This window comes from Punica granatum, chromosome 8, assembly GCF_007655135.1.
Source record: "Punica granatum isolate Tunisia-2019 chromosome 8, ASM765513v2, whole genome shotgun sequence".
NCBI lineage: Eukaryota > Viridiplantae > Streptophyta > Magnoliopsida > Myrtales > Lythraceae > Punica > Punica granatum.
Window position 1 is genome coordinate 15210583 of NC_045134.1, and position 24532 is coordinate 15235114.

At 37.2% G+C, this 24532-nt stretch overlaps 2 protein-coding genes across 4 annotated transcripts; one reads left to right on the top strand and one right to left on the bottom strand.

Moving 5' to 3' along the window:
• The first annotated feature begins 14792 nt into the window (after positions 1-14792).
• On the top strand, positions 14793-18276 carry LOC116189005 (MDIS1-interacting receptor like kinase 1). The gene is made up of 2 exons (XM_031518486.1): positions 14793-17623; positions 17710-18276. The coding sequence occupies exons 1-2, from the start codon at positions 14959-14961 to the stop codon at positions 18120-18122; spliced, it is 3078 nt and encodes a 1025-aa protein (XP_031374346.1). The 5' UTR covers positions 14793-14958; the 3' UTR covers positions 18123-18276.
• A 702-nt stretch (positions 18277-18978) lies between these two features.
• On the bottom strand, positions 18979-23381 carry LOC116188414 (auxin-responsive protein IAA11). 3 transcript variants are annotated; one of them, XM_031517759.1, is made up of 4 exons: positions 22817-23381; positions 21966-22291; positions 21200-21320; positions 18979-19368 (listed from the first exon to the last, which is right to left on the bottom strand). In XM_031517759.1, exons 1-4 carry the CDS (start codon positions 23113-23115, stop codon positions 19299-19301), a joined length of 816 nt encoding a protein of 271 aa, XP_031373619.1. In that variant the 5' UTR covers positions 23116-23381; the 3' UTR covers positions 18979-19298. The 3 variants fall into 3 exon arrangements, with proteins under 3 accessions (XP_031373619.1, XP_031373621.1, XP_031373620.1); XM_031517761.1 differs by lacking the exon at positions 21200-21320 and having other exon boundaries at positions 22817-23380; XM_031517760.1 differs by lacking the exon at positions 18979-19368 and having other exon boundaries at positions 21272-21393.
• Positions 23382-24532: the final 1151 nt, after the last annotated feature.

The window sequence follows — 24532 nt, forward strand, 5'->3', positions numbered from 1 at the left end:
GCAAAATTGCTTGGTTTTGAGCACATTAAAAATTTATGCTGATGACCATGAATTTTGTGAGGAATATCGGGCTTGTGAGAAAACCCCTTCTGGTAAGTACTTTAGGTATAATAGGTTCCTATTTCGAGAGAATAAGTTATGCATGCTTAATTGTTCCTTGAGGGAGTTATTAGTGCAGGAATCTCATGGTGCGGGATTAATGAGACATTTTGGAGTTGCAAAGACTTTAGCTATTTTCAAGAACATTTCTACTGGCCACATATGAGTGAGAGAATTTGTGGTAGATGTATCACATGTAGGCAAGCTAAATCCAGAGTGCAATCTAACGGTTTGTATACTCCTTTACCTATTCCTAGTGAGCATTGGATTGATATTTCAATTGACTTTGTGTTAGGATTACCTAGAACGAAACGTGGGAAATATTCAATTTTTGTGGTTGTTGATAGATTTTCTAAGATGACGCACTTTATTCCATGTCATAAAACGGATGATGCTTCGCATGTTGCTGATTTGTTCTTTAGGGAGATTGTGAGGTTACATGGCATGCCTAGAACAATTGTTTCGGATAGAGATACTAAGTTCTTGAGCTATTTTTGGAAGACTTTATGGTGTAAGTTAGGTAATAAAGTATTGTTTTTTACTACTTGTCACCAACAAACTGATGGTCAAACTGAAGTAGTAAATAAGACTTTGTCTACTTTGTTGAGAGCAATCATTAAAAAGAACATCAAAACATGGAAATAGTGTTTACCACATGTTGAGTTTGCTTATAACTGATCTGTTCATTCTGCTTTTAAATTTTCACCATTTGAAATTGTTTATGGATTTAATCATTTAACTCCATTGGATTTATCTCATTTACCTTTGATTGAGCATGCTAATTTAGATGACAAAAAGAAAGCTGAATTTGTCAAGCAGATTCATGAGAAAGCAAGACTCAATATTGAACGAAGAACGGAGTAGTATGCAAAACACGCCAACAAGGGGCGTCATAAGCTGATTTTCAAACCCGGAGATTGGGTTTGGTTGCATATGAGGAAAAAGAGATTTCCGGCGCAAAGATGTTCTAAATTACTTCCGAGAGGGGATGGTCATTTCCAAGTCCTAGAGTGCAAAAATGACAACGCTTACAAACTAGATTTATTTGGTGAGTACAATGTAAGTGCTACTTTTAATGTTGCTGATTTACTTCCTTTTGATGTAGGTGATGATTTGAGGGCAAATCCTTTTCAAGAGGAGGGGAATGATGCAAATCGTAGCACGATTTCAAGGGATCCAGTTCAAGTTCCAATTGGACCGATTACGCGGGCACGAGCAAAGAAGTTTCAAGATGAACTCAACGGCCTTATTCAAGAGGTTTAGGCTCAAGCAAATTTGTGGAGGCTCATTGGACATGAACCACGTGATCAACAAAGATCCATTAACATTATTCAAGTTATAGAAGATTCCGGACAAGGCTAAATTCAGCAAGTGTTTGAGGAAGCTTCTAGAATATTTGATGATCAAGAGAATATATCATCAGATTTGTTTAAAGTTTAAATCGCATGGAAATATTCTCGGGATATTTAGATTTCATATCTTTATAGATTATGTCATGTCTCTATCGATATTTTAGGTTTTATTTTCCTTATCTTTAGGATGAGATATGGCCAGATTAGGATAAGTTTATGTATATATATATTCATCTTAGTGAATTTTTAATAAAAATGAACATTCAGAAAATTATGAGAGTATTCTCTTTGATTATTGAAGAACTAATTCGAACTTATCGGAAGTTTCCGTGGCGTTCACCATCGACTTATCAAACGGCTTTCCATCACCGTTTGTGGCGTCATCATCGACTTATCAAACGACTTTTCACCACCGTTTGTGGCGTCTTCCTATATACCGAGGTTCTTGTTTCGCAATAAACAACGAGTTGAGGTCAGTTATACCAAAGTTCTTGTTTATGTTGTAAACAACGGGTCGAGTGTTTGTCAATTAAATCTGATCGTGAAACGATCTTAGATTCCTTTAGTTGTCGGGTCTCGTAATTCTTGGCGGGAATCGCATCATCAAGTCTGTATAGGCCCAAGTGGGTCTTTTAACAGTTACGATTGACGTTAGTTAATTAGAACAATTACACTTTTCTGTGGAGGTGTTTGATTTTTCTGAAATTGAGAGAATATTGTATTTTTTGAATGGAAGATAGCACTAAAATGAGGAAATGATGGGAGGAAGATTATTATTTTTTGAAATCCTTCCGTTCAAATTGGAAAAATATTTGCATGGAATGAACACAACGGATTTTTTTTTTTGATAAAGTCATGAACATAGAGGATTATTTATTTCATTAGTACCAAAAAGAAAAAAAATTCTTACGACAGATTTCAAAAACAATAATTATGTTTACTTAATTCTAATTTCGGTGCTCTGGATAAGTTGGTATTTACCCAAAATATATAATATGTACATTTCACCAAAAATATATACTATGTACATTCTTATGTAGTTGCTCCCTTGATGAAGTTTTTTTTTAATGATTGAGTCGCGTGACAGGATTTTCTCTTTATACCATTCAAGGTACTTTTTTTTTATACCACATGATATGATCCAGCTAGAGGACCATTTGCACAGGCTTGAGGAAGAATCCTAGGATGACAGGGTCGGACATGAAGGCGAGCTTTGGGATAAGCATGAGCTAGCTATAGCAAGTACAAGAGCACGAGCCAAGCGAATCCAACAGGCCATGCGATGGCTGTTATTGCATGTCCATGGAAGAGAAGTCGAGCTCTTGGGCGGGCTGCATGTAGAACAAGAAGCCATGATCATTCATATCCTAGAAATTTATTTAGAAGATGATCCCAGTTCAAATGGTTGAATTTAGTTGTTTTTCAATAACTTGGGCTTATTTCATTTTTAGGCTCATTAACTTTAGGATTTATTTTAGCCTACTCCATTAGCCCAATTAGGTTATCAGCTTCTCTCTATAAATAGGCATGTGGCCTCCCTAGAGAAGATAGATCAATTTTCGTTGAACTTTGTGAGAGAGGTTTTCTTTGAGTTGTTCTGCAGCAACTTCGCCAATATTGCAAGTGTGATGACTTGTGATTCCCGACATTTATAATATTGGTTTCTAGCTCCTTATAGCTAGCGGGTCAATATTCCATATTATAATATTGATTTCTGGCTCTTTATAGTCAGCGGATCAATATTCTCTATCCTTGAAACCTTCATTGGACGATCCCGGGTTTGAAAAGGGGTGGAAGAAATCTTAACTTTTGGGGTGGAAGAAACTTCCTTAAGTATCATTATTAATCAAGTGAAGTAGGGAATTCCAAAAGTTTCCTGTCATTTTCTTTCATATCTGCTATTATCTCTGAATTACCTTCCTTTATATATTCTTGTTTACTTTGATGGACCACTGGCATATAAAGTGCAGTTGGAAAATCTAATATTGTTTCCTTTCAATTGAATATTTTCCTATCATATTCCTTTCTTGTCTCTTAGAATCATTCATTTCTTCCATTTCGATACTTTCCATAAATCTCTTGTTTCCTTATTTCCACAAATCTTCCTTGTACATCTCAATTATTTCGTTAACTTCATCTATCACATTATTTCCTTTCTCATTTAGGTTTGGATCCTAAATTTGATTCAATTTTTGAAATCAATGATTATAAGTGCTTTGGGCTAATCAACTGATTTTACTCTTGTGATTGAATTGCTTAGTTTCTTAGGAACTTTGAGGAGAAAATCTAGAGAGAAAAAAAGGCAAGAGTTGTGAGTATATCAAAGTGGAAATGATCATAATAACAGAGGAATTGATTACAACATGATGATCCGAGATATGCAGCAACAATTTGAGCGCATGAATGTGATGTTGATTTGATTTACGATCGGTTGGAAAGGCGAGACAAGCGGATTGAACAGTTGCTAGATGGCTATGACAAAGCTTCCGGTCCATCTTCTTGTAAATTGAAGTGGGGTTCTTTGACGAAGAAAGAAAAAAAATAGCTTTGATGCCAATCAAAGAGAAACCCACAACCAAGTTTCAACCAAATGGCAATGACAATGGTCATATTGCTTCTCAATCCCTGGACAGCGATGGTCGAAACGCAATGCTATTGCCGCTTCCACCTAACCAAATGGATGAAGAGCAACTTCAAATCAAGCATTCCATTGGTGAGAAAAGTGAGGAATTCAAGAATGTCTTTCTCGAGCAAATGTCTCCAGAATAGTCACCAATCAAGTCGGTTGTCATAGATTCGAGGACGAATCCTTTTGAAGAGAGAGGGAATGATATGATTCAGTTAGAGGACCCTTCGCACGGGCTTGAGAAAGAATCCCAAGATGATAGGGTCGGGCATGAAGGCGAGTTTTGGGATAAGCATGTGCTAGCTAGAGCAAGTACAAGAGCACGAGCCAAACGAATCCAACAAGCCATGCGAAGACTGTTATTGCATGTCCATGGAGGAGAAGTCGAGCTCTTGGGCGAGCTGCATGTAGAACAAGAAGCCACAACCGTTCATATCCTAGAAATTTATTTAGAAGATGATCCCAATTCAAATGGCTGAATTTAGTTGTTTTTCAATAACTTGGGCCTATTTCATTTTTTGGCTCATTACATTTAGGATTTATTTTAGCCCAGTCCATTCGCCCAATTAGGTTATCAGCTTCTCTCTATAAATAGGCATGTGACCTCCCTAGAGAAGACATATAAGTTTTTATTGAACTTTGTGAGAGAGATTTTCTCTGAGTTGTTCTGCAGCAACTTCGCCGATATTGCAAGTGTGATGACTTGTGATTCCCGACATTTATAATGTTGGTTTCTAGCTCCTTATAGCTAGCGGGTCAATATTTCATATTATAATATTAGTTTCTGGTTCTTTATAGTCATCGGGTCAATATTCTCTATCCTTGAAACCTTCATTGGACGATCCCGAGTTTGATCTCATTCTATTGTTGTTGGGTCTCGCGGTAGGTTAGTCGAGGTTCACATCACTACATGCTCAAAATTATGCACCGAAAAAATGTATCTCTAACTTATTTAAATTTATTTATGATCACAATCGCATTCTTATTTCTAAAAATAATAATTATAAATAGAAATAATTCATGAAGATGCACACCACATGCAACGCACAAGTGGCTTCTTACAAATACTAGTAAAGAGATGCCTGCGTAAATCGAACCAAATATCTATGGATTAATTGACTTTGCACAACTTATATACCAGTTACAAGTTTATTGCTATTCAAGCGCATTACACTTTTGGCAAGCTCAAAAAGTTCGAAGTGAAACAATGTATCTTTCATCAAAAAGGTAAAAAAAGAAACAATATATTATGGTGTCACATTTTTGGATAAGTTATAATAGTGACACATTATTCTAGAGAAAATTATAATTGTAAATATGAAAAAATCAATTGAATGCACACCACACGTGCATTGCACGTGGTCTTCCAACTAGTATATTAGAAAAATTGGCCCTCGTGATATCGCACATTAATTTGACAAAGACATTACAATCATTCAAATTTAGATTGTCAATCTATATCTATATATATTAATTCAGGTTTTTGCAAGGATAAATCCCGATTCGCTCGACAAGGAGAGAATTTGGGCTTTTACTTTTCGGAAACCGTGATTTTCGATATCCTAAGTAGGATTTTCATATGCTAAACCAAAATCACACAATCTAAGATTAATATCTTAGAAATGTAAAACAATTGAAATTAAAGTAGGAATGTGTTCATAATTTAAATGTCAATAACATATATGTATATATATATATATATATGCAAATTTAGTGTACAATATTAGATAAATATGTAGATAAATGTAATTCATTGATTATATATTTTGTAATTAATGTTTATACATATAAATGAATCAAAATTAATAATTTTGTAAACAAGATTAAATTAATCTTTTCAAATTTAATTATCTTAGATAATTATTTCTCTAATTACTTTGATTTCCAAAAAAAAAAAGTTATCATTTTTTTCTTGGTGAACAAAACAATTATCTTGGATTACTCATTCAATTGTCACTGTAGCATTGAATTAAAATCAGTGATATCATTGATAAGTTTTAGCTATGACAATTATCGTGGAAGTAATAATTGATTTTCCTCGATTGTGCACCTTACATATTTCTCTGTTTTTCTGTTATTTGTTTTTCTAAAACAATTATTTAAGATTGTGTGTCTTCCTATATTTTAAAAACCAACACATTTCTTTTTTTGGCTTAATAAATATTTTTTTTCACTTCAAATAGTATTATCATAAGAAAATTTTCAAAAAAAAGTATAATTGATAAACAACTATCTTATAGATAATTACAAATTAAGAGAGTTTAATTTGCCATATATATTATATGAAGTAAATTTTAGGAGAAAATGTCTTAAAATATATATAGGATTACAATGTTGAAGTAAATATGTATAGACACTAATATAAAAAAAAGTAAAATTTTTCTCCAAAAATATAGAATAGTAGTATCGATTTTTTAAATAAAATAATTTCTTAAAATCTAAGGAGTTTGTCATTATATCAATGATTTAGTTACTCCTTGTGTTTACAATATCACATAATGTTGTAATTTCTTTTCTGTGAGCTAAAATAGTGGGAGACATTACTCTCACAATTCCAGGATATCAAGAATATAATTTTCTTTATCATCTTAAGTCACATTCCATTGGTTTTTTTGATAAGTTTTTTTTTAAATGGTGGGTAGCAGTAATTGTGATCTAGTCGCCTCCCTACACAATATTCAGATTCTTGTATTCAACCGCGAATATATTAGACGAACTGAACAATCAACACAAATATTGACCCCGTTAGTATAGCACCACCAAAAGCCTAATATAGTTTACAGAAGTCAGTGTTCCCCAAGTTCAAGCCAAAGAGCACACAACTAGCAAATGTTTTTGATAAATGCACTAGAAAAAATTTGAACATTGAGGTTACCAAACCACACGAGAGTAAGCTTGTTAACCACTAGACCACTATCTTTGGCGGTAACTTATTTCTTTCTTCCCCTAAAAAATGCTTATGTTAATAGCTATTTATAGTTTTCATTGAAGGTATCACGTAAAGTAGAAATATTGACCTTTTTGGTTATAAGGGAGGCCTTTGAACCTAATACAAGGGAATTTGTCTTATGAACCTAATAAAAGAGAATCAGTTTACAACGGGACATTAAAAGATATCCTACTGTGAGACACCAACCTCGATCCTTGGATTTTTTAACTTTTAATTTTGGCCGTCTGTGATTTTTATATTTTGTCCTTATACTATGGTCCTTCATATTTTTATCTTTGCATTTTTTTGTCAATATATCATTTTCCTGATTCACTAGGCCACGTGTACTAATCACACTGCATCACATCATCCACTTCTGAACTAACTTGGTAAACGGAGTTTTTCGCCAAGTTGAGCAACCTAGCTTATCTACTTAAGTCATGAAAAAAAAAGTAAAATATTTTTTACTCCCACCCCTTGCAAGGGTAGGGGCGCGTCTCAGTTTTTCATTTTTTTCTATGTTATTATTATATTTTTAATTTTTTACTTTTTTTAAATAGTTTACATAGCACGCCACATTAGTATCTTGACGGAAGAATTGACGGTTGACTGAGGGTGTGCTAGATTTTGAATGAAAATGAAATATTGTGGTTTTATAAAAACTTTTAAAAGTATGTGCTAAATTTAGGAAAAATTGGAAAGTACGTGATCATATACGTAATTTACCCATTTTAAAAATAATTTCAGCAATATCAATAGAGTATGAATTTAAGGCGATGTTCTATCTAATGGACTGCATGCAGGTTCCTAACGTGTAGTATTCATTCCCGAATTAGGATTCTCGAACTTCCAAGCTGAAGAGGTCATAGGAACGGTTCAGTCTCGACGGACGTAACCCTAGATGGAGTCTCCTTCTAACTTAAGGGTGCTAGAGGGGTCTCAGTTTGACGATATATACAATGTATGAATGAACAAAATGAAAGTACAAGAGAAGCACAAAACCAATTGTGCAATATATTTTGTGACATTCTTATGCAATGTTAAACATTTGACACGCACTAATCACAGTTTGCCATAATGTTTAGTTCCGCAAAACTGACCTTATGAAAATATTGATTACTAGAAAAATCAAACAAATCACTTTATGAGTGCTTTATCTTGAAAGCGAACCGATTAGACCTACATGAACGACTATTTCATCCAGATATGGCATATATGGTGATTATGATGTCATGTGTTATCCCAATAAGAAGCAAAAGTTACCTCTTGCGATGAATGGATGAATTGGATGACCCCAACTATTCTACATGAATCATACGAGCCCTCAATTGTCTAAGACCCGTACTTGATACCAGAAATAGAATCACACTAAAATGATATGTTTGTGCAGGGCTTACATTTAGCTTTTGCCTATATCGTATGAAACATTTAAACAGACACATACCCTTTGTATCGGAGCGAAGTTATAGGGACCTCTCTATTATTAAAACCTACTGTATATATCTACATAATTTCCTTATCATAGATATGCAATATTTTTAGACTCCAAAATATACTGTGATATGCAAGCAACTAATGGGAGATCTTAGTTTTCTTAAAAGTTAGATGAAATGCTTGTTTAATATGCGGGTATAAAAATCTCATACAATAGGCTTTTATTTGAAAATTTGAAAGCATACAAAAAGTATAATTTATAAGAAAGATAATATCAACAAATTTGAGATTTATTAATAATAATATAAAAATTCACATATTCTTGAATATTATTATTTAAATAATAAAATTTTTATCTCAAAGTTTTAAAATATATCACGATGTATCCACTTCTTTCTTGGGAAAAATTCACTATCGATACAAAAAAATTCAAAAAGCCCTAATTGGTACAAAAAAGTGTGTTTTTATCAAGAGATGGTAAAAAAAGTTTAAAAATTGTAACAATTAGTAGAATCTGTCAATTTTAGATTAACACCGTTAGTTACTGTTGACATGGCACATGGTTGGTAACGTGGCACCTGACATGGACAAAATTAAACCCAAAAGTTGAGTGGAGGGAAAAATGTTGACATGCCAGTAGAAGAGTTTTGAGCGGTAACTCTGTGGTACAAATGTTTAGTATTGTGTAACATAATGGTACAAAAAGTTTTGAACATGTAACTTGTCAGTACAAAAAGTTTTACCGTACAATATAAGTACAAATAACCCGGATATGTATTCAAATACATAGACATATGTTGAATATGTTCATGATAATGTGGAAAGAATGATTTGTTGAATGTTATGAAATTTGATGGCAACATAGTTTTCTGTTGAACCATTTGCCACACCTGCACTTGCCCAATCTAATTTTAATAGGGTGTTACAGCTACCAACAGACCTTCCCGGTGGATCTATATTTGTTTATGCTAGTCAGAGGATTGGTAGGACAGAAAAGGCCCCATCTATATCTACAAAAGTGAAAGGCAAGGGTGGCAAGAGGAGTACTGATGCAGGAGCACCAAGATCCTTCAGTCAGCAACAACCTAATAGAAATGAAAAGGGGATAAAGGGTTTTGCATCTAGGCCTTTTGTGATACAGACCTGTTTCATTTTGTGATTATTATAGAGTGTCAATAGAAAATGAACATATGTGTAATCTTATTGTGCGAAAGGATATGTAAATGTCGTCATCCTTACGAACAATTGTGTGATTCTTTTGAAGACCATATGGAATGATTTTGTAAATGTGGTCATCCTTTTATTGTTCAACGTTGTGGGCTCCATTCATTTTCGCAAGCCCATCGCCTAATTATCTCTCAAACTCCTGCAATCTCAAGTTCAGTCTTAATCCAGTTCAAGCATATAGATGCAACTTTAGTTTCTCCAGCATAATCCTTCCTCAAACTCTATAAATTCATGTAACAATAATACAATCTTTTAAACAGCGTTGTACCTAAAATGTTACGGTACAAAACTTTTTGTATGAAAAAGTTACACCTACAAAACTTTTTGTATGAAAAAGTTACGCCCTTAAAAATTGTCACACAACGCTAAATATTTTGTACCACATAGTTACTTCTCCAAAACCTTTCCACTGACACTTTAGCATTTTTCTCGCCACTCGACTTTTGGGTTCAATTTTGTCCGCGTCAGCTCCTAGTCAATTGTCATGTGCCACATCATACGTCACATTAGTAGTAATTAATGGCGTCAGTCTAAAATTGACGAATTGTACTAAACTATTACGTCTTCAAAACTTTTTGTATCTCTCGTGACAAAAACAAACATTTTGTACCAATCATGCCACTTTCTCAAACTTTTTGTATCAACAGTGATTTTTTCCCCATCTTTCTTATCTAAAAATATTATATTTCATACTATTACTTAAGAGTTAATTTTAAAACAACCTCTTAATTTATAGGATGGTTGAAAAGTCGAAAGCATCTTTTGTTCTTAATTTAAATATCGTACAATTTAAAATGATTGAATATTGTTCATGTAATCAAATTCTCCTTATTTTACTCTCTTTTCTCAATTTCTCAATCCAACATTTTATTACATTATTCTTTGTTTCTTTTTCAAATTTTATCTTTGACTATTACATTTTATTTTGATGTACGCCTTTCATCTATAATGTGGGTGTCCTCTAGTATTTTATTTAATTCAAAAAATTTCAAAATTCATGATTTTAAAAAATATTTTAATAGTGAACAGTATCTTATCAGAAATATTTTCCTATCTTCGAGTTTTATTAGAAAAATGGTTATTTCAAATTAAAGATTCATAATTAATTTTAACATTATTATAAAATTAAAGATAAAAAATAGAGAAATTTTCATTGCTGAGCACTTCGAGCATAGTGAGGTCATCATATCAGGTCCATTTGCTTTCATATAGATATATAGATAAAAGGGATATAAATTCGTACATATGCAAAATATGCCCAATTAAAAATATTATTTTATCTTCGGATCTTCCTTTTCTAACCACCAATTATAGTTCCACCGGATGGCACCACGGTACAAGATTTTCATGTCAATAGATCAAATGATGTCAAAGAGTTTAATTTGATGATGAATTAACTGCGGATAGTATCTTATGGAGCATTTATAATGAGGTATCAAACACATTAGATCTCGCTCGTGTAAATTAGACCCCTTCTGATGATGGTTAAACGCCGGGCTGCACGTTTGCCGTGGAAAATACAAATTAGAAAGCCTCGCTGGGCTCCAAATTAAGGTTTAGCCATGTGGGGCCACGTAAACCCTTATTTGATTCTATCTCAAAACGGGATTTAAAAAAAAACAAGAATAATAATTAGGATTGCCCCTAAACTTCACGCTTTGATAAATCAGCCTCTTAAACTTCAAAAAGAACTGTCGAAGAGGTGCAAATATGTCGATCATATATGACGTGAGATTATACGTAACTTCCCGCCAGAGAATGAAAGAAAAGTAAACTTTTCCGTGGTGATGGAAGCAGCCTGACACATAATGTCATGGACGAGAGTTTTCGTTAACTCGGCTTACGATTGAATTCTTCTAGTTAGGGACTCATGTGCAATATTACTTCTTTTTTTTTCGGTAGTACAATATTACTTCTCTTGCATAGCATTAATAAACTCTCTCTCTAATAATAGGAAAGCTGCATGCGGTTTCACATGGCACCCCCTTCCCACTCCCATCGCACATACTTACACTTACCTTCATAAAAACTGCATCGCCCACGTGTGTGCATGTGAACTACGTCCTTTTTATATATTTTTATCCTTTTTTTAATTATTTTTTCCTTCTAATTTGTAATTCATTATTGGGGTTAAATAAAAAAAAGGCAAATCTGTTAGACCATCTGAAAGGAATGGAAGTTTGTGGGCTGCCACACCTCTGAATTATAACAATTTTCGACACTCTCTTCTTTCCTTTCTTTCGGTTTGTCAACCTTGTTTTGGTTTTGGGGACGATTAACCAAATTTTCTTAATTTCTCATATTCTAACTAAATTTGCCAGGCCAGATGGAAAAGTTTTATCCTTCACCATGTTAGATATCACAGTACTCCATTTTTGCTATGGAAATTGGATTGTATCTCCATGAGAATTCTTTTTGTTTTTTCTCTGATGAATAATCCCGATGATATAGGTTGATCTAAGTGTATTCTTCAACCAACCATAGCATGTGGCTCTCGACAGACTTAAAAAGGACCATTGCACCCTTGCTACATTATTAGAATTTATCTAGAAATATATATTGACTAAACTGAGTCACAAGTCACTAGAAATAAAATTGTAATAATCTTAACAATTTGAGCGACTTTGAATCACGGTGCCCGTGTTTTCTCCAATCTTTCCGTAAACTTTTGGGCTTGTGAGCTTCTTGAGAAGAGCTGACGCCCTTGTCAAGTAACAAAAAATGCTATTATACCGTTTCTTTTTTATAGCTGCGAATGATTACTCATTTATTGTCCAAAACACAAAGTATAAACAAGAAATATTCATTTAGTTTTCTGTTTGCAAACCACAATATACATATATGTGCACATATATATACAAGTCATCTCATCAACTACATAATCAGAAGAAAATATTAAATGATCCTACCTCATAATGATGTGGTGAGGAAGAACCAATAAAATTATTTCAATTAAGAATACTATGCAATTTAATTGATGATCATGTTCTGCCCATATTTATTCATTTGGTTCCAAAGTATACTTTGGAACATGTAAAAGAATACTTAGCACTCATTTGGTTCCTTTTCACTACTAAAATTGAAATAACATGTTCCGAAGTATACATTATTTGCCTCGAAAGATATTCATTGTCACAACTTCTCTAAATTCTCCTCTACAAAATAACACTACATGATGAATTTGTACGATCTGTTTGACCTATTTATTTTCACCATCAATTCACATCTCAACCTAAGACAAAAGGTAGAAAGAGGAAGAAGATGAATGAGTTTTTTTTTTGGGCTATAAGTGAAACCTATAATCTACTGCAAGAATAGCTGAAGCTAAACAGAGAGGCATGGAAGTCCCACTGATAAAATCGAACCCGAGACTTCATGGTTTTGGGTCGCCTATTTGTAATACTGCGCCAAGGCCCCTTCCTCATAAGAAAAGGGAGTTAACTAAAAATTTGGCTCAACTATTTGTTAAATTAAAATTATTGTTGCCTGAGAATAAGAAAGTTCTGCTGTCAATCACTGCATATATATTTTTTTTGCTTTTTCTGTATAACATGGGTAGATTCTCATATTTTCTCATCCTAAATAAACAATTAGTTACTCGACTTATCTGCTCTTTCTATATTCTTAGTTTGATTGATCCTTCTCTTATTTAATTTATCTGGATGATGGGCCATGCTAGCTTCAGATCTGCTGCTCTTACTTAATATTCTAATCGTAGTCCATCGTTTTCGGTGGATCGCTTAGACTTAAGACGAGTAGGAAAGGTTCTTTTTCATTAAATAAATAAATCAAAAAGTGTTCGAAACCAAAAGGACTAGAAAAAAGGGTTGCTTGTGGATCAGTTGATCGCATGTAGATCTCTGTCCGCATAAAATTCCTGAATGCTTGTCAATGTCATACCTTAGAAGTTACCCTTTGGCAGGGGCGAAAAAAGATTATACATTGTGAAAATTGTTAAATATTATGGAAATATTTAACCTAATCATTTGATCAGGCTGCTGCTTCTCACACCAATGCCCCCTATTAGCAAAAAAATGCCCCTTTCCTAAGCTCCCCTGAAAGGTAACCTTTGACGACATTCTAACCCTAAGTTTAATCCGTCAACATTTTTTATTTGTTTAAATTCTCTTGTTTGATACGCCCTAATATGGCAGAAGATACAGTTAACACTGGAGTAGACTAGATTCCAAGGTAAACTTTAATTTCTGCCATTCGCCCGCCTGGAGTTTCGATGTCAGTGACTCGTCCGTCACTGTTTAGCGAATGATATTTTAGAGCGACGCCGACCTATCACCTGAATAGAGCTCTGCTCCTCGAATACCGTGAAAGGAAACTTTGTCATGATCGACAAAACCAAATAACCCGCAGTTCACTGATTGAGATGAATAAGAGACAGTTGGAGTCGTGTGAAGAGGCCCAATCTCATATTTGATGGTCAGCGTGGCGATAGGCTTCGCTTCTGTGTAATCCTAAATTTAATTGCTATTAAATCTCATAAATCTGTAAATCGAAAATTGACTATATAAAAATGTACATTAATAAAGACGAGGAAAATCCTAGTGTTCGCTCTGAATGGTCATATTACTAACCGAACTAAAAGTGATGCGAGGGAGGAAATGGGATCAATACAATGAGTCTGACCATTTTTTTTACTAAGTACAGTAACATTAGAGGAGGAGGAGGAGGGGGGGTGGTCGGGTGGTCGGGTGGGGGGTGGGTGTGGTGTTGCGGGGAAGGATATGGAAGAAAGAGCACATTCTTCTCACCCTCAGTTTAGTCGTCTCAGCCCATGTTTCATGTCGGGGAAGCTTCCAATAAGTCCAAATCCTTTCCTATCACACCCAGTGCTGTTGCAGTACTTTTTCCTTTTCTCATATCACGGGATTCTCAGCCTATTCTATGAGACTAAATTTATTCGAATATTGGTTTGATCAGGAAACGACTTACGAGTTTTGATTTCCTTGTCCGTAAAAGTCTGTCCACTAAAAATCAATTTACAGTTGCATCACATCCCGTTGTTTGTCCTGTTGCAGTATTTCCATTGCATCAAGACGTCACGAGCTCAATTATGAGAAACCAATCATTCACTTATGCCGCTTTAATTAATGTTTAAGATCCCTAAAACCCATTTGTACATTAACTAACACCATCCTCTTCCTCTGTCCCACAACCACAACACTCCACTCCTTCACATACCCAGAAGTGAGGGAAGGCTGACTGAGTGAATGACTAAATGAGTGGTCAGGAGAAGAAATAGATTCTGAAAAGGGTCCAATTTGATTCAACTCAATATGCTGGGCAAGACCCAGTTGCTGTCTTTGTTCTTCTGTTGCATTCTCTGCTCATCTTTCGATTCGGCCGCTCCGTCGAGCAGCAGTGGTGGTGATGGTGAAGTGTCAGCTCTGCTGCCACTGAGAGATGCTCTTACCGATCCTCTAAACCGCCTCCGTGACTGGAAGCTGCCGCAGAATGCCAATGCTACATTCACCGGCCACTGCAACTGGCCAGGGGTCCAATGCAACTCGGACCACGTTGTGGAGAGGCTTGACCTCTCACACTGGAACCTCAGCGGCACCATACCCGACGATATCATCCAGCTAAAGGGTCTTTCCTCTCTCAATATATGCTGCAATGCGTTCTCTAAGTTCCCAGGATCATTGACGAATCTCACTTCGCTCAGCAGCCTCGACGTGAGCCAGAATCTGTTCATGGACCGGTTCCCCATTGGGTTTGGGAGATTGTTCCGCCTGACGTACTTGAATGCCTCGAGTAATAACTTCTCAGGGTTCATTCCCAAGGATCTCAGCAACTTGACATCTTTGGAGAGCTTGGATCTCCGGGGGAATTTCCTCCAGGGGTCAATCCCGGGATCCTTCAAGAACTTGCAGATGCTCAAGTTTATGGGACTTTCCGGGAACAACCTCACTGGGCAGATACCACCAGAGCTCGGGCAGCTTTCTTCACTCGAGAGCATAATTCTCGGCTACAACGAGTTCGATGGTGGAATTCCCAAAGAGTTCGGGAATCTCACTAATCTGACGTATCTTGATCTGGCTGTTGGTAATCTTGGGGGTGAAATTCCAGCTGAGATAGGGAGGCTTCAAATGCTGGAGACAATATTCTTATATAACAATAACTTCGAGGGAGATATACCTTCGTCCATTGGAAACATCTCCTCTTTGAAATTGCTTGATCTCTCCTTTAACCAGTTATCAGGTGCAATCCCCATGGGAATCGCCGAGCTGAAGAACTTGGAGCTGTTAAATTTGATGTGCAATCAGCTCTCCGGCTCGATTCCTTCTGGACTAGGAGAGCTGGCTCAACTACAGGTGCTTGAGCTGTGGAACAATTCCTTCTCCGGCCCACTTCCAGGCAATCTTGGGAGAAGCTCGCCATTGCAGTGGCTCGATGTTTCATCCAACTCATTTTCTGGCGAGGTTCCGGCAAGCTTGTGCAGCAGAGGAAACCTCACGAAGCTCATTCTTTTCAATAATGTATTCACTGGTCCCCTACCTGCGAGCCTATCAAGGTGTTCTTCATTGGTTCGGGTACGAATACAAAACAATCTTCTATCAGGCACAATTCCCTCGGGATTCGGCAGGCTTGGGAAGCTGCAAAGACTTGAACTGGCGAATAACAGCCTCACAGGTGATATCCCGAATGATATTGCATCCTCAACCTCACTCTCTTTCATTGACTTCTCCCGGAACCTCCTCCGGTCCTCTCTACCTTCCACAATTCTCTCAATTCCTAACCTTCAGACATTCTCTGCTTCGAACAATAATTTATTTGGAGAAATCCCAGATCAGTTCCAGGACTGCCCTTCTCTTGCTGTGCTCGACCTCTCCTGGAACCACATATCGGGAAGCATCCCAGCGAGCATTGCTTCATGCGAGAAGTTGGTGAACTTGAATCTCAGGAGCAACAATCTAACGGGTGAGATCCCAACGGCAATCGCTATGATGCCCACCCTGGCTATCCTGGATCTATCAAATAATTCATTGACTGGCGGAATACCCGAGAATTTCGGAACATCCCCGGCCTTGGAAGTTCTTAATGTCTCATATAACCGGCTTGAAGGTCCAGTCCCCTTCAACGGGGTGTTAAGGACTATAAATCCCAATGATCTTGTGGGAAATGTGGGTCTCTGTGGTGGTGTCCTCCCTCCTTGCCCCGGAAGTTCTGCGCTGACTTCTAAACAGAACAGCCTGCATTCCAAGCATGTGCTTGCAGGATGGATCATCGGGATTTCCTCAGCTCTTGCCATTGGTGTTGCCCTTTTCAGTGCTCGAGCGATATATCAAAGGTGGTACTCAAAGGGGAACTGCTTTGAGGAGAGGCTTGAGATGGACAAGGAAGAGTGGCCTTGGAGACTCATGGCATTCCAGAGGTTGGGATTCACAACCGCTGATATCCTCTCCAGCATCAGGGAACCAAACGTGATCGGAATGGGTGCAACAGGAATGGTATATAAGACTGAGATTCCCAGGTTGGGCACAGTCCTGGCGGTGAAGAAACTATGGAGGTCAGGAAATGATATCGAGGAGGTCGGGCACAGTGACTACCTAGTGGGAGAGGTCAAGCTGTTGGGAAGGCTGAGGCACCGGAACATTGTGCGCTTGCTCGGGTTCCTACACAACAATAAGGACATGATGATCGTGTACGAGTTCATGCACAATGGTAGCCTCGGAGAGGCCCTGCATGGGAAACAGGCAGGGAAATTGCTCGTGGACTGGGTTTCCAGGTACAACGTAGCAGTGGGAGTCGCGCAGGGGCTAGCCTATCTCCACCACGACTGTCACCCTCCAGTCATTCACCGGGATGTGAAATCGAGCAACATTTTGCTTGATGCTAATCTGGATGCAAGAATTGCTGATTTCGGGTTGGCAAAGATGATGCTCCGAAAGAATGAGACTGTTTCAATGGTTGCTGGGTCGTACGGATACATAGCACCAGGTGAGTTACTACTACCTTGACTGACAAATAATTGATTTCTTTCTCAAGCAACATTCACATTAAACTGTTCCGTAATTCGATGGCAGAATACGGGTATACACTGAAGGTCGATGAGAAGATCGACATATACAGCTTTGGAATAGTACTGTTGGAGCTCGTGACGGGAAGGCGGCCTTTAGACTCAGAGTTCGGTGAATCTGTCGACATCATGGAGTGGATCCGGAGAAAGATCAGAGACAACAGAGCCTTAGAGGAGACCCTGGACCCAAATATAGGGAACTGCCAGCATGTTCAAGTGGAGATGCTTTTAGTCCTTAGAATTGCACTCCTTTGCACTGCCAAGCTGCCCCGAGATCGACCGTCCATGAGAGATGTCATAATGATGCTCGGAGAGGCAAAGCCTCGGCGAAAAAGCAGCAGCAACAGCATCGGCTCGGGAAACGATATTAACAATGAGAAGCCAATTTTCAGCCCCTCCCCTGTAAATGGCCTAGTGTAGCAGAATGACCAGTGAGAATTATTTTAGAGTATTCTTCTCTGTACTTAATATTGTCCGTATCGGTGCTCCGTAAATCAACTGGGTTCGAATGTATCTACGTGGGTACGTGAATTTGGTCCTCTTTTGCAAGGAAGTTACAACAGTTTTTTAGCAATTGATTTCATATCCTCCTGAACATTCAATAGATTCCGGCATCGCCTTCCAAGACTAATGCCTCGTGTGCAAAATGGCATTCACATCAGCCCCATTGAAGCTTACCAAGTATAATCCCAGAGAACAACTCCTTCCTAGAATAATTTGAAGGTGCATTGTACGCGTAATCGAACTATAAAATAAATTGAAGTGATATTCTTTTGAAATTGGAGTCGCGATTAATATTTTTAATCATTGGAAAACGCATCATTCCTGTCATAGCACTTTAAAGGGACATACGCTGAAAGATTTGAGTATCAAGTTATCAACGCTAAGTTGAATCTGATCTTTTGAGCTGCTGCAGTAAAAGTGGCAATAATTATGGAAAACGAAGAATCTTAGAATGAGATTGTGAATATCATGGATATTAGGAGTTTGAACTTCGTAAACATGGAAGTGAATGAACAATATACCCGCTTTAATATTTCGATATAAATATAATCAAGATATTTTATCTTCGATATTCTTTGTGAACTACTTACACACGCATATATACATATATATATATATATCTGAAATCTTTTCATATAACTCATTCTCATATGAACTCATTTTTCAACGAAGAAAATTGATTTTTACAATATAATCCGTGTATTTATAAGAAAGCGAACGGTGGACAAATCTCCTCAGGCTATATTTTGGCAAAGAAAAGAAGAACGGCAGCAAAGTAACAAACTACGATATATACAATGAAAAACTACCCAAGGGCACAGTGCTCATCCTGGAACATCAACATCAACAGAAAACAAAAAACAATTGGAGCTCAAATTCCTCAATTCTTTACAAGCTTTCGCAGCCGGAATGAGGTGCTTCTAATCTTTCTTTTTCTTTTCTTTTCATTTTTTTTTCATTTTTCATCATTGCGGATGGGTCTCAATGTACACTTTGAGGGACCACGCATGCACCTCAAGTTGGCACTAGGATATCCAAGAAAAAGCATATGAAACCATGTAAGAAATGAAAGTCGATATGTTCATTCCACATCTATGTACTGATTCCCTTAGCTTCAGCAGTCCTCATGATCCGCAGTCTTCTCACGGAGGTAAGGAACATTCTGCATGATGACAGGAGAAAAAGAAGAATGTGATCACTGTAAGTCTGCAACAAGAGTTTTTGATACTTCCTCAACCTCCAGGGGGGGGGGGGGGGGAGAAGCGATTAAGATACGGAATGCTAGAACAATTGAAGGGTTACAGTCACTACTCAACTAATTCACAGATGAATGATTATAATTTCGCACTACATGATTGTGGGAAAATATGAAAAGTGCAAACCAAGAAAAGGTAGTCAATTGTCAACAACCTTTATAACCGTGGCCTTCTTAAACACCTGAACAACTGAAGCATTTACCATTTACAAAGGATGCAGAACTCTTGTCGATAGTCGAAGCAGTGATAAAATCTTATTCAGCATCAGATATTTTAGCATAATGTTTTATCTTGCCAAGAAAGGAAATGATCATTTCAGCAGAATATGAAGCTTTTCTCTCGAAAGGGTTGGATTTGAAGAAGGTAACGGTGTCAAAAGTCCCAGAAACTACCTGCCCGCAAACAGAAGGAGGGTCTTAGGGTTCGGAAACATCATAATTTTGGATTTGAATGTTCTTACCCTGCATTAATTTGGGCTAGTCCCCCCAGTGCTGCTAGGATTCAGATATATTTGCTAATCACCAGAAATTTATGGGCCTTAAGTAAGCTGAGAGCGAATAAGCATCATAGAAATCTCCTGCTTATCTCAAAATATGTTTTAAGGATTTCAAGATGATATTGGCAATAACCATAAGGACCATACTTAATGAAGAAAAGAGGCATCCTAGATGTCCTCCTATAGATGTATGCAATGGTGCATTTGCTACAATTCTTCATCAGTCATGAAAGGTTATACAAAAAACCTGGAAATGAGTGAAGTTCAGTGACACGACTGCAATTCAAATTCAACAGCAAATGAAAGTAGCATTTGTAACAAGTCCTACTTGCTGCTACTCTTTGGAGGATCAGAGGGCAATTTTATGTCATTGGGTATGCTCAAAATGAAACAGAATAAATTTTAGTTCACAAAACCATATAATGTCTTCGCTTTTTACACAGCATTAAAATAACGAGGACCAAAGCAAGGAAAAATTGGACAAATAGGTCCATCAAATTTAATCTTCTCCATGTTTGAAGGTGAAGATCAATCTACCAGGGACCAACTGTACTGTGCTTCTTCTACCCAGACCATCAAATTAGGAAGTAACCACTACTGACGCATGCATGTGACTATGGAGACGAGGAGTACAAACGATGAGGTCAAATAACAAGAACCCGGATTTCAAGGTTGATGAGATCTTTGCTGCAAGTTTGATAAGCAAGGGTTAACGTAGGGAATTACTAGTGCTCATGAAAAGAAGGTAACAGCATCCAACAAAAAGGGCTGCAAGATCACAAATGCAAATTGGGGAAGCTATACAGGTTGGCACTAAATCCAAGTGGCAAGAGGCAGGACTTGAAAACATTAGTTAAAATATTTCTTTACCACAAATTTCCTCCGGTAGGATGCAACTCGAAAAAGAACTTTATCCACCATTAGGTAGATGTTTGGATAATGGATATTATTCTCCAACAAAAATTTGTTTAGTTGTGGCCACAGTTCATGAAGAAAGCACCCGAAGCATCAATAAAAAGTAGAAAATGGCCAGATACTAGCAAAATCATATGGGCCGTCACTGTGTATATTACCTCAATCGAGCTGGCATAGAAACACCAGCTATAGCAAAGAAGAAACAAGTTTACATGTCCCAGATCTAAAATCACAATGTAAGCATGAACGACAATAAAAAAGAGCTATCTAGATGCAAAAGCAGAGCTTTGAAAATTAAGTTTCGGATGTGGTATCAGACAATTTACCCCCAAGGTACATCGCCGACAAGCATCCAGTCTCCTTCTTTATCTTCGTAAGTAAGTACATAACCAGATGAACCATCCAGCAACTTCGAGGATCTTGGTGCTCCCAAGAGACTCGGACATTCTGCCAATCTCAATACTATGAAGATGCATCCCTCAACCGGTGGTAATATTATATATTAGTTCCTCTCCTGATTCTAGAATTGTTAGTATTGTTAGTTTCATTCTATTCCTTGAAATGAACATGGACTTGGAGTTTGCTTCAACTGTTAACAGTGTTTGGCAAAAAATGAATAATCATAATTAAATTTTAACATTTAAAAGTTGGTTGAAATTTTGAAAGGAAGAAAAATCAGTGGGAGGAAGGGGAGGAATGAGAGGCTGGAGAGACATCTAAGAAAGATTTCATTAATGGATAAAGTGATTTTTCCATTAGTTAGCCCTTGAGAGGGGCCCTTGCACATCCTGAGTTCTGGTCGGTTCTATTAAGCAGAAAACTTACCAATCAGTTCCCGAACTCTACTTTTCTTCTTGATCGCTATTAATCAATATCTGACCTACCTCTGTTACATATGTAAAATTGACCCTTATACTTCAAGCATATACTACGAAGAACCAGGAAAAACAACACTTTAATAATGGCGATAAGTTTAATATGGTAGTTAGGAGAAATTTTTCAGATTATAGAAATTTCTACAAACAGTTCTCAGTGAGCGAACCATGAAACTAATCCTTCGGAAATGCAATTGTAGCAAAAAAGAAGACTTACGAGTCGAATTAGCAGTTGCAATGGATGCGTCGAACATCTTGTCCAATGTGTGGGCTAACTTCTCATAGCAGTCATGAACAGAAAGATCGACTTTTCTTCCGATGGGAACTCCATCCATATTCACTTTGACATATGAGGATTTCGAGAGCAGTCCCTGTTTGGGGTTAGAATCTCGACCATTTCCACAATTTTTCATCTGCTGTGCAATACTCTTGGTGTTATCTTTCCCAACAGTAGAGTTTGATTCTTTGTTGGAAGGAGATTTTCCCGGATTAGCCAAGCTGTTCATCCTATAAGCTCTTATAGGAGGCCATCCCACAACTTGACTGCAAGATTTACAAGAAACGCAAGACAAAAATCTACCATCAGTGATATTATCAACTAGATTAATGACACCGACTTCCAAATAGCGTATATGTTCTCCGAAATAAGAACAAAAGATCTAATACGCCATAGGATCTCCCAATTCGTGTAAATAAAGATCAGTCATCATAAAGCAGACTAGCACTAGGCTTTATAACCAGCTCAGACAGTCCGGGGTACATGAACAATTCGAACATACATATCACAGCAGCAATAACTCCAGAGAACGACAATCCTAGATTCATGACAAGTGGCAATGAGCCGAGAACTTCCCTTTCTCACGATGTTTAGCCCTTCTATAGGTCCATTTCTATACCTAGGTCACCCACCTAATGCAATTGTATCCCGATTACATATCTCAAAGTATAGCAAAGCATAATTCGCAAACTAGCATGACAAGCACAAGCAGAACTAAGCAGAATCTGAAGCAGACACTGACGATGACTCAAGAGATCCGTTTAGTTGTCGGGAAATTCTCAGAAAAAGACCTGGAAGCATTAGAAGGGGAGACGGAGTCGGCGGTCCTTTTGCTCCCAGCAATCCCATTGACTCTGCTCAACGTGGAAGAAGCCGATGAGGAGCAGAGCGCGCCGGGCAAGTCATAGGCCGTCAGAATCTTGGGACCCGGCCTCTGCATGGTCGCCCCGTTGCCAATCCCGAGGAACAGACCGAGGCTGAGGCCGAGGCCGCAATCATCCGGGGTTGAGGAGGAATCCTCGGAAGACAGGGCAAGATTGTCCTCCCTAGACACCGTCGACGCTGACCCACTTCCGGAATCACTCTGCATGGGTGAATTCTCGGTCTTAGGAGTGAAAATCAAAGAGAGAGATAGCGACGAGACGCGGAAGACTCTGGTCTTGGGGTTTTAGTTGGGTGTGTCGTTGGAAAAGGAAGCCGACGAAGAAGGGGAAGAAGGGGAAAAGGGTTGGAGCTGGTGGGGGGATCCGAGTGGGGCCTCCTTGTCTCCTTTGTGCGCCTCCAATCAATTTCCCCTTCCCCATCATCTTCTTATGCCTGCATTTTGCCCTTGCCTTCTTTCCTTTTCCTTCAAGCTATGGTAATGCTTATACATATCTATATATATATATATATATATATATATATATATATATATAAACGGAATGGTAGAATCATGGGTGGTCCATTTGAAAGTTCTCAACTCCTAATAAGAAGTTATTCGTTTGATGACTTTAAGCTCCACGTCAATTGATATTTCATTTTAAATTAAATAAATTTATATTATATTTTATTGATATTTTATTCAACGAATATTAAAAATTTATCTAAATTATTTGCATGTAATAATATATAATAAATTGTTTTTGAAAATTCAAAATTTTTTCAATGATCCAAAAGAACTTATCGAAATACATCATATGCTTAAAGTTCAATGCGCTAAATCATCTATAAGACCATCTCCAACCTTAGTCTCTCTATGAGTCTCTGAAGTGAGCCCCATTTTTGCGACATAGGGACCCCATAGATGAGAGACAACCTCAGAAAAAGAGAGATTAGAAACTCCAATGGTCGGTCTTTGATAGAGTCTCTATTGTAGTCTTACATTTTTTTTCGATAGTTAAAAAGCCCCACTTTTTAGGGGAAAAAAAGTAATTGTGTGACCCGCTGCATGTCACGTGGCTGGACTAGTCCCTTAAAAAAAGGTAAAAGTTGCTAGCAGCTTTTTGACATAATCATAAGTGGTTGTTTTGGGTCACTCTGCAGAGATACCTATCACCGCGAGTGAAAACGCGCGGGACATGCTCCACTGGGGAGAAACACAAGGCACTTCTCTTCGTACGCCACGTGGCATGGAGAGGCGTGCCTGAAATGCTCGATGAATATGGTTAAATACCATACAAAATTCATTCTATATGTCATCTTTCTATTCACTATGCACTTATACATATTACAATATTATGTCTCTTTATAAGCATATTGTTTGCTTTATATGTCAAGCATACGTATTTGTTTATTGTGATCATAGTTTACTTATGTGGCTATCTTTTTATATATTTTTACTTATATTCATTTGCAAGTCATATGTGTTAATTATTTATATTGTAAAAAATGAAAAGTTACCGCATAACGCGCGTGAATCAACTAGTTATGGTTTTTTTAAAATATATATATATATATATACTTTACCTTCTTTCCTAGAGGCGTAACCCGTACTACGTGTGCATCTATTTATATAAAATCAGTCT

Bases quoted from the DNA above. Each gene is read 5' to 3' on its own strand.
- LOC116189005 (XM_031518486.1), top strand. From the start codon at position 14,959: ATGCTGGGCAAGACCCAGTTGCTGTCTTTGTTCTTCTGTTGCATTCTC. The intron at 17,624-17,709 runs GTGAGTTACTAC...ATTCGATGGCAG, and splicing joins GTACGGATACATAGCACCAG to AATACGGGTATACACTGAAG.
- LOC116188414 (XM_031517759.1), bottom strand. From the start codon at position 23,115: ATGCAGAGTGATTCCGGAAGTGGGTCAGCGTCGACGGTGTCTAGGGAG. The intron at 22,292-22,816 runs GTCTTTTTCTGA...TAAATCTTGCAG, and splicing joins TCCCCTTCTAATGCTTCCAG to TCAAGTTGTGGGATGGCCTC. The intron at 19,369-21,199 runs GTAAATTGTCTG...GTCATCATGCAG, and splicing joins GTCGGCGATGTACCTTGGGG to AATGTTCCTTACCTCCGTGA.